Source organism: Candoia aspera, chromosome 3 (genome assembly GCF_035149785.1).
Source record: "Candoia aspera isolate rCanAsp1 chromosome 3, rCanAsp1.hap2, whole genome shotgun sequence".
In the NCBI taxonomy this organism is placed as follows: domain Eukaryota; kingdom Metazoa; phylum Chordata; class Lepidosauria; order Squamata; family Boidae; genus Candoia; species Candoia aspera.
Window position 1 is genome coordinate 92,996,782 of NC_086155.1, and position 12,872 is coordinate 93,009,653.

Consider the following 12,872-nt stretch of genomic DNA (forward strand, 5'->3'; position numbering starts at 1 on the left):
ACATCTTTTATTTATTACAAATATTTATATGCTGCCTACTTGCATGGCCCTATGGAGGGGAGCCAGGTTGGGGAAAGCTGGATGAGGCTGACTCAACAGTTTACCTCAGTATAAAACAGCTTAAAATGAATATTGATGATTGCAGTGGAAGTGGAGTGGAATTCCAGAGGGAGAGAGGAATACAAATCTTGAACTTGAGATCATTCATTGAATTGTGCGATCAAACTGGTGTCAACTCTTAGCGATCACATAATTAGACCACATCCAGAATGATCGGGTCCCAACCTGGCCCTCAGGTCTTCCAGTGGTGCTATAATTGAGTCCACTTTGTTGCTCGTCATCTTTTTCTTCTCTTTCCTTTCACCTTTCAAGCGTTATAGACTTTTCAAGAAGATATCTACCTACCTACCTACCTACCATCAGCTGAAATGTACTGTCTGTAAAACCCATGTTATAAAGCTGAATGAGTTTTTAATTGTCTTGCCTGTAAGCTTTCTATTAGCATCTACTTGGCCACTCCAGAAGAAGAATGCTGACCTACAGGCCTGTAGACCTTTTGAGTATCCCATCTTGAGATCTCTAATAAAGTTCAGTTCACAGTTGTTGTTTCGCTAAAACCACAAATTTAAATGACAATGCACATATATAACAACAGGAGTCCACAAGCCAACTGGATTTATTTAGGAATAATTTTCTAGGTATTGGACATAACATCTAGAAATGTGAAGTACTTCCTTTATCTTTGCTGAAACTGGTAGACAGATTGAGGGCACTTCTACCCAGGCATTGGCCTCAACCTTCTTACTCCCTTCAGCAGATCTGTAGTACTGGTATACTATCCTCCCATATTGTGGGCAAGTCTCCCAGCTGGCTATTGGAAAGATGAAAAAAAAATAGCCAAGCAGCTGCTGTTCAGCTCCCCCCCTTGTTTTTTCTTCACAGCATCTACTTTTCATGGTAAAGGGAAAAAAAAGTTAAAACCAGCAATTGGCTGCTGTACAAGAGAAGGGACAGAGCGGTCCCTTTGGAATAGCTGGGAAGGATGGGTGGTGAGATGGTGGCAGGTTTCCATTAAGCTTTGGCTGTAGGAGGAAATTCCATTAAGCAGGGTGAATGGAAGGTTCTGTCAGTGAGAAACCATCTGCTGCACAGCTCAAGAAGTGCTGCATAACTGCTTTGTAGCATTTCCTCTAGAGCAGAAGAGTTGCAGATTATTAATAAACTAACGTACCTAAATTGTACACAAGCCTCCTGATGCCATGGGAACCTGAGAATGGCATGAATTTCAGATTCATGCACTTGTTTTTAAATTGTCTTATGCTGTCTATTACAAAAAAAGTAAGGTGAGCAAAGTCAACATCCATGGGAAAACAAGCTGAGGTCACTATAGGCTCTTGGAAGACTTGTGATTACAATAAGGGAAAATTATGTCCTTTCAGTCTTCTGTCATCTCTATGGCATAGAGCAATAGCTGGCCATAAATTGCCAAACAGTACTCATAAGTGATTGAACGTGCAGTCTAAGGGCAAGGTACATAACCAGCAAGTCCTGTTTGTGGTAATGCAGCTGGCTCAGCAAGGAAGCATTAGATTAGGTCTTCAGTCTGCTGAAGTATGAAAAAAAAATAGGCAAATGCTGTAGGACCAGGAGACAGGTAAAATCATCCTGCACATCTATCTGGTTCTACTTTGTTGGGCTGTAAGTATTAAAATGGTAACAGAATAGGGTGGTCTTGGACGGTGGGGCTGAGATAATGGGAGTCCCCATCTGGAGGAGGGTAATAATTGCGAGTTCCCAATCATCTATCAAATCTCTGAGTTGGGTGGCCATATACATTAATTAAATAAATAAAACACGTAAAACACTGCATGTAGGAGTGGTTTTTGGCCATTTCCCCACTTTGATGCTGGGGGTATGCAGCCCTTTGGATTCATCCATTTTAAAAAAACTTGCCTGTATTTTGGAGGCTTGTTAAAGGTAAAGGTAAAGGTTTCCCTTGACGTAAAGTCCAGTCGTGTCCGACTCTAGGGGGCGGTGCTCATCTCCGTTTCAAAGCCTTGGAGCCGGCGTTGTCCATAGGACACTTCCGGGTCATGTGGCCAGTATGACTCACGGAACGCCGTTGGAGGCTTGTTAGATTACAGCAAATTTTCCAAAACCTGATAGAAAAAAGAATAGAAAGGTTCAACTGAATTGTTGAAAATTGGGTATTAGATGGGAGTAGTGAATAGTGACACCATCCTGCTTTCTTATTATGAGCCTCTGATATATAGCTAGAGGGCCGTTCTTGTGTCTGCTGTGAAATATATAACTGATGTGATTATGGACTTGGCACTAAAATCTGAAAGAAGTTTTTGAAATCAACTGAAGCCAGTTACAACTGGAACTACTGACTTGTACAACTTAACCAACAGTTTAAAAATTCCATGAAATGAAATTTAAACACACCGATTTAAGGAAGTCATGGAATACATTTTATTTTTCTCCCAAGGGACTCTTAACTACCTAGAACAATCCAGTTTTTCGTCAATACGCAACTATTCGTATGGACGTTTAAAGGAATTAATACGTTTCTCTCCGATCATACGTTAATTATTCTACACGTCCAAACGTTTGAGGTAAAGTCTGGGGTGTCCGTTTCGCGGTTGCAGCTTCATTTTATGCACAACTGATTTTCATTACAGAGATTTCGGGCACAAGCTGCAATTTAATTTAGTTTTACCGTAAGAAGGTAGAGAAGTTCGAGATGGAAACGCAATCCTGAAGCAGCTCCTCTGACTTTTCACCCTGCTCTCGCTTTAGGACTCTTCCCACTGAAATTGGGAAGACAGCAAACATCCCTCAGGCATCAGGCTCAGCCCGATTCCTTCGGCCGCCCAACTTGGTCGCGACTGAAAGTGTTCGCTTCAGAACCAGTGGTGTCGCTATAGCGCCCTCTTTGACTACTTCTGGTCTTCCCCGTTTTCGGGGCTGCGTGAGTCGTCATCCACCATCTCAACCAATAGCAAGCATCCCGGCGCATTCGAAAAGAGAGTTGGAGGTACCGCTGAAATGATAGTCTGTTGGTTCAATGTCGAAGGGCAGGTAAGCAGTAACGCGCAAACAAATCACTTCTGAACGTGTCTTCCTCTTCTTTACTCGAGGGATTGTTTATTGATTTGCTAGATTTCTATAGGCCGGCGCTTCTTTAACTGGTCTCTTTTAAGACAGTTTTTCTTGGCACGCCAGAAGTACTATAAACCTTGCCTTGGCGGAGGAAAGGAAGTCCGCCTTTTGTTTCTTCCAATTTCGGGTTCAGGAACTTGAGGGTTCCCAAATGTTTTGCTGCAATTTCAGTGCACATGCCATCGTCTATACTTCCTGTAGATGGTGGGAGTTGTAGTCTAGCAACATCCAGAGAATCACAAGTCCCCTTCTTGTTCTAGTCCAGTGTTTTTCAAACTTGACAACTTTAAGATGAGTGGACTTCAACTCCCAGAATTCCTCAGCCAGCACTGGCTGGGGAATTCTGGAAGTTGAAGTCCACACATCTTAAAGTTGCCCAGTAGGAAGTAGAGATGTTCCTGTCCATGCTGGATTTTGTAAGTTGACCAAACAATCTTACTCCAGGGTGAGTTTGGCCATTAGTTTACTGTAGTTTGTTTAGTTTTATGGGTGCCAGTAACACTTATCGTTGACTTTTTAAAAAGATATTATGTTAATACTGTATATTGCTATATAATTTTCTTTGCTTTAACTTTGTTGTACCCTACCTAGAATCTGTTAAGAATGAGGCGGGCTATAAATATTGTGAAATAAATGAATAAATATGACTTATTCAGAAATAAATACCACTAAGTTAATAAGATGTATTCTAGCACTGCAGTCTTATTTGAATTTTAAGAGGTATTTTACGAGCTTGAATTATTAGTTCTTTATTCGATTGAATATGCTCCCACCCAGAATCCTAAAGCACTTTATACTGAATTTTACGCTTGAAAATAATAATGCTTTTTTTTTTAACAGATCCCATCATGACAGATCTTGTTTACATTACAGAGAAAATAAGATTAGAAGCCAATTTTTTTTTCCAGGAAGAACTTATATGAGATAATTTCAGTTCTACAGTTGTGGTTAGCTGTATTCAGCTTTAATGTCTATCTTTTCTATTCCTAAGAAAAGCCACATTAGTGAGCTTGGTGGATCTTCACAAGAACAGCCCCCAGAAAATGTCTGTTCAGCACTTGGGCTTGGACAACAATTAAAACCACATGTATATGAGAGAGCCAGTTCACTCTCACAATCTTTGAATAAGACTAAAGAAATAAATAGGACCTATGTAGTTTCTGCCTGTAACAAATTGTCCAATGCTTTACCTGCACATACATCAGAAGTCAAGTTGATCCTCCAAAGAAGAACAGCAATGAGCAAAGGAGAATCCAATACGGATAAAATTCATGGCAGTGATAGTACACTACCAGAAGGAAGATTAACCCTACAGCGCTGGATGGTAACTGGATCAACTGAGAAGTCCAGGACAAATAATATTTATGAAGCTAGAACAGAAAATGCTGGGTACCTGAAACAGAAAATTAATAATGCTCCATTTCCATCCAAAGCTAACAGCAGTGATGTTTCACTTACTAAGGCTGGTCTTAAAGGTAGCATGGCTGGAAAGACAAATCCTGATACAAAAACTGATTTGCTTTCTAAACCTAGTAGTATTGTTACTGGGAATGTTGCACCTTTAAAACCCAGGACACCTGCTGCTTCTCAAAATCAGAATGAAATTTCTCGATTATTACGTTTAACCATGGCAAAACCTGATGGTAAGCCATCAGCATTAAAACCAGCTGGAAGGTTCAGTAAACAAAATGGAACTGAAAGCCAGCACAGTAATGTTACTAAAAATGAATATTTAGAAAGACAGAAGACACCAAGGAAAGATACAGCAGAAGCACTTAAATTGAATACCCAATATGTTTTTGCTCAGCATCCCAAGAGTCCTGCTGTCTCCGCCTTAAAAAGTAGGATGCCTTGTCTTCAAATCTCACAAAAGGAAAGTAGCGTTGCATTCACTCCAACAAGTAAAATGGGAAAGATACAAGAAAGCACCACATATATTCAACAAGCTGCTTCAGTTAAAGGAGACAGTGTAAAGCAGGATGTGTGCACTAAAGACAATCATTTTAAAATAGAAAATAGTAAAGTGACTGTGGCTGTGAGAGTACGTCCCTTTAGTTTCAGGTAAGTCCTTATAATTTTCTGGGATTTATCACTACAATTATATAGGTAGTTGTGTACTTCTGTCAAGATAATGATTATCATGAAGATCCTTTAGTGACTTACAAGAACTATCCAATTTTACTTCTGTTGTCTCTTTTCCTAGTCCAGGGTTTCTCAGCCTCAGCAACTTTAAGCTGTCTGGACCTCAACTCTCAGAATCCCCACTGGGAGTTGATGTAAATTAAAGTTGCTGAGGTTGGGAAACACTGCCCTAGCCTATTATCTCCAGCTAATCTCCAGCTTTGCAATATAATGGCTTCCATATTTGTCTTTATTTCTGCTTTCAGCCCACCCTGAATCTGTGTAGTTTTGGATAGGCTGGAGATGCATTTGACCCAAAACCTACCACCACCACAACTCCATCTCTAGCAATTATTATTTTGAACCTCAGGGTTCTAGGTGCACCCCCTAATATTTTAGAGACCTTGTGATGCAAGTCCAATTCCAACAGTTTAATGTCTTCTGGGCTCTATTTTCAGATGGCTAATAACGTGCAGACTTTGCGGCAGAAACATCATGCCTTATCTTCCTCTGCACTCTTATTTTGTTTAATATTAAACCTAGTAAAATGTTCTGGAGAATTCAGATTTGCTTTCAAAGTTTGGACATTTTGGTTGATCATAATTAGGTCATGGCTCCTCATTTTTTAAAAATTAATAATTTTCTAATGATTCCAATCAGCTTTCACATTATGAGGAAAAATCCATAAAATCCAACCAAACCTTAATATCCAATTTTAAAAACGTGCATTTGCCCTATTTATTTTATATTGCCTTGTCTTTTGATATTAAATAATATTAAATATGCTTTCACTGAATATTTAAGTCTATTCTTTTGTATAGTAGATATATAGTTACATTGCATCATGTTCTACTTACTTCAATTTTATAGTATATATTTGATTTTGGATTGTATTTTATTTATTTGCTTGTTTGTGAGATTATATTTAACTTTTCATTCAGGAGCTCAAGGTTACATACATTATATTTTCTCCTCCTATTTTTCCCTGCAATGACCCTGTGACGTGGGTTGAGCTGAAAGAGACTGGTTGCCCAAAGTCACCCAATGATCTTTTGTGGCCGACACTGGATTATAACCTGGGACTTTTCAGTACCAGCCATAACTACTACATCATGATGGTCCTGAACTATTTTGATTTAAGTTGCTTTCATACATGAATTGTATGGATCTGGTGGTGTAAAATCTTAGATATCAGTACAACTTATTAGTGTCTTATTTTAGGTTTAGATATTGCCATAAATAAAATTTATAATAATGTAAAAACTATAATAAAATGATATTCCTGATCATGATAGAGTTTTTATCTTTTCACAATTAACTCATAACCCAAATGTTATGATTCCCAATACACTATAGTTCCTAGAGCATCAGCTAGATAAATGCAAATTAATTTGTTAGTTTTCATGACTGTTTTAGATCTAATGTGTGAGTATTTACCTCATTGCAAATTACAATTATTTTGTGTTTTTTTCTAGAGACAAAAATGAAGAATCAATCCAAGTGGTTTCTATGGAAGGGCAAGAGACTGTTGTTCACCATCCATCTACAAAACAAATGTATTGCTTCACCTTCGACTTTTCATTCTGGTCTTTTGATAAGTGTCATAACTATGCAAGCCAAGAAAAAATATACCAATCCTTGGCAATGCCTCTTCTAGAAATGGCCTTTGAAGGATACAATGCTTGCCTTTTTGCATATGGACAGACTGGGTCTGGAAAATCTTATACGTAAGTTGAGTTGGAGGTGTAAATTTTTGGGGTAGATGAGGAGCAGCAGCATTCAATATATGTTGCCTTCCGCAGTGCTCTTTAACTAAGAATTTTATTGAAATATGGTTGCATCTGCTGAAATAAACAATCCATGAAACTGTGATAGAACCTAAGCTAGTCTTTGAGATGCCATGAATCTTTTTGTTGTTTTTTTGCTGCAAGAGATCAACATGTTTAACCCTCTCTAGAATATAATTAGGATAGAACACGACTATGTAGTGATAAAATTTCATACAAATCTTCCTGAGAAAATGATATTAACTAAATAAAAATGTACACAGTCCTGTAAACTAGGGGTAGAATTGTTTATTTATTTATTAAATTTTGCCGCTGCCCATCTCCCCCCAAAGGGGGGACTCTGGATGGTTTACAACAAGGATAAAAACATTAACATACCATAATAAATATAAATACAAATATAATATTGAAGATAAATACAGTATAAAATCCAGATGACAATACTAGTTGGAATATCACCCATGTGTATCTAAGAGGCCATTTTAGGGGGTTAACCATCTCCAGGGGTGTTTACTCCCCCTCCTGCCTGAAGTGAGGTGGCAGAACCAGGTTTTTAGTTGTTTTTGGAAGGCCACAAGAGATGGAATCTGTCTTATTTCTGGGGCAAGGATGTTCCAGAGGGCGGGAGCCACTGCAGAGAAGGCGCATTTCCTGGACCCTGCCAGATGGAATTCTCTTACAGACGGGGTCCGTAACATGCCCTCTCTGCATGATCGGGTGGGACGGGTAGATGTAATGGGGATGAGACAGTCCCTCAGGTACCCTGGCCCCATGCCATGAAGGGCTTTAAAGGTAATAACCAACACCTTGAATTGCACCTGGAAGCAGACTGGTACCCAATGCAGCTCGTGAAGTAATAGTGTAATGTGTGTTGATCTAGGGGCACCAAAAATTTTATGCGCGGCTGCATTTTGGATCAGCTGTAGCTTCTGGATACTCTTCAAGGGTAGCCCCATGTACAGTGCATTGCAGTAGTCTGTATGGGAGATGACCAGGGCATGAGTGACCGTGCGATGGTCCTCCCGGTCCAGGAAAGGGGATAACTGGCACACAACATGAAGTTGTGCAAAGGCCCTCCTGGCCACGACTGCCACCTGCTCTTTGAGCAGGAGTTGTGAGTCCAGTAGGACCCCCAAGTTCTGCACTGGGTCTGTCTGGGCAGTGCAACCCCATCCAGAACCAAATATGTTAAATTCCTGGATACCGAGATACCTGGATACCACTAATATGGTGGCAAGAGACTTTAAAGCAGGAGTTTAACCAGAAATTCCTTGAACGTGTTATGAATGTACTAAGTAGTCTCAGGCAACCATCTTTTGGGTTGGATGCACAAATTGTGCTAGGCCATAGTTTCTTTTAAATCTGGTTTGCTGGATAAGTGAGAATTAGTTGAATTCATATAACGCATTAAGTCAAAAACAAGAAAAATATTTCGATTCAATGGGATGGGTGAATCCATTTTTGTCTTGGACATCTATCAGCAATATAGAGGTAGTAATATTGATCTACTTAGAAGGCATATTGTAAAGATGGCTATAACAAGGTATGTGAGATCCTTTAAAAGTGCCATACAAGTATTATTAACAGGAGTATTAACACCAGTTTTCTTCTGGAGTTCCAAGGGGGTGGAAGAGGCTTTATCACATATTTAGAAGCTACAAATAACTGGTCTTCTATGTGGTTTTGGCTGTCATGCTGCAGAATGAATGTTAAGTTCCCTGTTTTAGTTAGAAAGTCATAGCTGGACTGCATCCTCTGTTCCCTCTGAGATCATTTTCCAAAACGTGGGATTTTTTTCTGAGACATGAAGGAAAGAACTCTTGCTTTCCTTCCCCAGCCAGTGTCAAGGTTGGTACTTTCCAATAATTGGCAGTCTGATAAAGGAGAAATGAGGCACTGGATGTACTGAGAAGATTGGTGGATATTCTTCATCCAAAGGCCTTCTGGCTCAGCCTTGGATCTGGACAGTTTTATTCCTTCCAGTGTTTTTTCCCTCTTTTTCAAAATAAATGTATAAGGACAAGAACCTCTTCTCTCTTGCTTCTGTCTTGCCAGTGGTAGCTTAGCAGCCCATCTGCTTGCTTTCAGGATGCTCTAATTTTGGAGTATCCAAGAAGGAAGGTGAAATTGCTTTGCCTTATTATATATGTTATCAGATATATTTACTGTTATATCATTTGAAGAAGAAATCCGTTAAGAAGCTTCTATCTTTGATATTAGATCAATTTGCATTAGAGATAGAGATTGGTCTCACTCATTAGTCTGATGAACATGGCTCATTATTATTTTTTTCCAATGCTAGGAGACTTTGCAGTATTCTGATTCTGTAGAACAATTCTGCTGATTTCAGTTTAAGTTGGCCATTTAAACCTTGATCTCTTTCATACTGAGAGTGATTTGAAGAAATGCAAGAGTCTTCTGCTGAATTGAATACAGTATATTTCAATTGTCATTACAGCATGATGGGGTTTGATGATGATGAACGCGGAATAATACCACGATTCTGTCAAGATCTTTTTTATCAAATAGCAGAAAGAGAAGCTCAACAGGTACTGTGTTACTTATATCCCAATCAATTTGGGACTGAAGTCTTTTTGTAGCCTGTGATAACTAAATGTGTGTTTCATCATGAGTTTCTGGAATTCAGATGGAAGTAAAATAAAACTGTGATAAATCTTCAGTAGCTGATATGGATAGAAGGTAACATTTATAAAAGTGCATATAAAGAACAATGTGATCTAGGTAAACTTCATGCCATATAATTCCTACAATTCTTTTAGTATGGGAAGTACAACTTACTTCAGATGCATGCTAGGATTTTCAAAAACTGGTTTGTAGATTTGGTACAGCATTATCAAGGGTATGTAATCAAATAGCATAAAAAATATTCTATTCCTTCAGGTGAAGGTTCATACATACATACTGTACATAGATACATACATACTTATTCTGATACTGCTTTTTCATCGAGGATGCATTATGATATATTGAAACGTTTTCATAAGTGCTATAAAGTTGGATCTTGTGTTGTATCACAAAGTAGTTAGGTTTCTTTCCTTTCCCCCAAATTGTAAACGTTTTTACGTATTTACTGAGGGCTGAATATTCCCACACTTCTTTGCTTAATGGAAAGCACTTCCATGTTTAAGGTGGGCCTCAGCATAGGTCATTAGTCAGTGAACTGGCTAATAGGTGTTAGTGCTGCTGAGTCAAGTTGTTCATTTTTTTTAATGGATGAGGTAAGATAGAGAACCTTTGAATGGTTTTCAGTGTCTGTTAGGAGTGACCCAGCTAGGTCAGGTAAATTTGTGTAACTGTTTCATTCTTTGGATGATTGCTTAATTCAGTTTCACTCTCGAGCTGGATGGGTTGGTATTAAGGCATAGGCGTGCACCTTTTCTTGGAGTTACACCATTGAACTTTGGGGAAATTACAAATACCAGAGCCTGTTATGGGAGCAAGTTTTAGGTTGTGAGATTCATGCCTTAAGCATCTGCAAGGTTTAAGGCACCCATTTTGCCTCTTAGGAACTTAAAACTTCTTCTGCCCTTGAATGGAACAATAGGGCCCAAATGTTGGGCTTCACCCTCTCTGTGGGGATTCTAAAAGTCACAAAGTGGGTCACGCTTTTGCGGCTTCCACTGTCATATAGCCTTCTTTATTTTTCCAAAGTACCTAACCAGCCATCAAACTTTTCTTCTTACTATTAGACTACTTATCATCTTGAAATGAGCTATTTTGAAGTGTACAATGAAAAAATTCATGATTTGCTTATCTTCAGAGCTGAAAATGGAGAGAAGAAGCAACCTGTAAGTTAAAATATTAGTTTTAAGTAACTAGTCTAGGTTAATTTTTTTTCTCTGTTATTTCATTCTACTATTTTGTTTTAACTCTTGTTTTTAAACCTCTTAAAGCTTAGTCTGCATTCTGTTTTGCCTGGTGCAATTCTTACAGTGAAGTATATTAATATTCTCCATGGTTTCTAAGTAAAATGTAACATGACATACCTTGTTTCAAGAATTTTTACATTTTTATTGTGTTTCATTGAGATATTTTAAAACATTCACATTTCTAATCAGTATTTTTTTTAAATTAAAAGCTTCGTGTAAGAGAACATCCAGTCTTTGGACCATATGTTGAAGACCTGACAGCGTAAGGGATTTATCCAGTGGTGTCTTTTCTCTGATATAGTGGTATCTGCCAGTAGAAATGATTTCTTCTCCGATTCTCCCTGTTTTCTCCAAATCTGCTCTGAACTGAGTTGGGGAATATGCAAAGAGTTGTAAGGAGGTAACTTAAAATTGATAGGAAGTTCCATCGTGGAAAGAAGTCTATTTGGATATTCTTGGATTAGCCCATACATTTTACTTTCTAATTTTTTCTGTGAGCACCTGGATGCTGAACTGCAGCTTTATTTGATGGTGCCAAATATAACAAGAAGTCTGCATTCATTTCTTAGTTATTGTAAATAAGGAAATTAAGTCCTCAATTAATCTAATTTCCTCTGGGTTCTTTTTAATATATCCTCTCTCATTAACTTCTGGCTCTTCTCCAGATTTCATTTTATTTTACCTACTGACCTTTGGGGTCTTGTTTCCTAATTGATTGTTTACTGTATAGACTTCCATCAAAATAGCCATCCATTTCTCTTCTCCCTACCCTGGTTTCTTAATCAGTTTTCCAGGCCTCAGCCTGCCCAGTGTGGATTCTCCTCCTTAGTCAAATATAAGTTCCAGTCGAACACTTAGCTTTGCTTTTCTACATAGAAGATAGACTGCAAACATTTAGTTTGTAATCCCATTTAATTGGTTCTTATGGCCTAAGAAACAAGTAAAAATAGATTCCTCTGTTAACTGTTATAAGCTAGGAGGAAGTATGCATTTCTATTGTTCTATATCTATATCTCTAGGCCATTATACTGTTAGAACTGAATGAGAAATTTAAGCTGATCGCTTCATATGTGTCAAATGTGTTGAATGTTTTTATGACTAGATAAAATTATCCTTTTCTTTTTAGGAATGCTGTTAGTTCCTACTCAGATATCCAGGTAAAAATTTGTTACTGAAATATAAATTATGAATCTTTCAAAAGAATATATAAAGATATTACCATCAATAATAGTAAACAAAAAATTATAGAGTAATGGAGAGAGAGTTTTACATTTTAGTGACTTTTGTATGAGTTAATATTAAAATATTTGAACTGGTAACGAGTAAGATGTATTAGCATCTTAGTAGAAAGTTGTTTGCAGTATCCGTATTTTTAATTCATTTTTTTGCAAGCTCAGCAAGAAATTGAGAAAGGCTCTGTTTTTATATATATTTTTAGTTATATTATTTGAAGAGGGGACTCTCTTTATGGAAGAAGTAACAGATGACAAGCATAAAATGCAAACACTAACCAATTCTATAATAAATGCAATACTGACAAGCTAGTTTTAGGGTTGCAGCTCAAAGGCCATTTGGGCAAGCAATCCTGCTAGTTTCCCCTGCATATATAAAACAGCATATGGAACCGTTCCTTAAAAAATAATGCAACTTTTTGCTTCTCTATTGGCTTGCTGCAAGAAGTACACCAATATAAGCAGCCAAAATCCTCCAAGATGAGACCATTCCTTCCTTCCCAAGGAGTATCTAGTAATTTGTCTAGAAGTAGCATAATGATAATGGCAGAATTGGAACCAAGCAACATCAAAAGCTTTGCTTTAATGTGTAGGCCAGGTGAATGCCTGGGAAGACAGCAGAACTCAGCTGAAGAGGGAAAGGCAATGTTAGATCTAGAGACAGGCTTCACCCAATT

At 38.1% G+C, this 12,872-nt stretch overlaps 1 protein-coding gene across 1 annotated transcript in view; it reads left to right on the forward strand.

The window, feature by feature from the left end:
- Positions 1–3,051: 3,051 nt before the first annotated feature.
- KIF14 (kinesin family member 14) overlaps positions 3,052–12,872 on the forward strand; it is a 43,335-nt gene continuing 33,514 nt past the window's right edge. Inside the window, exons 1-7 of the mRNA XM_063297212.1 lie at positions 3,052–3,084; positions 4,157–5,226; positions 6,762–7,013; positions 9,532–9,622; positions 10,784–10,882; positions 11,173–11,225; positions 12,090–12,120. Of these exons, the coding sequence (XP_063153282.1) occupies positions 3,052–3,084; positions 4,157–5,226; positions 6,762–7,013; positions 9,532–9,622; positions 10,784–10,882; positions 11,173–11,225; positions 12,090–12,120 (1,629 nt within the window). The remainder of the gene's footprint in view (positions 3,085–4,156; positions 5,227–6,761; positions 7,014–9,531; positions 9,623–10,783; positions 10,883–11,172; positions 11,226–12,089; positions 12,121–12,872) is intronic.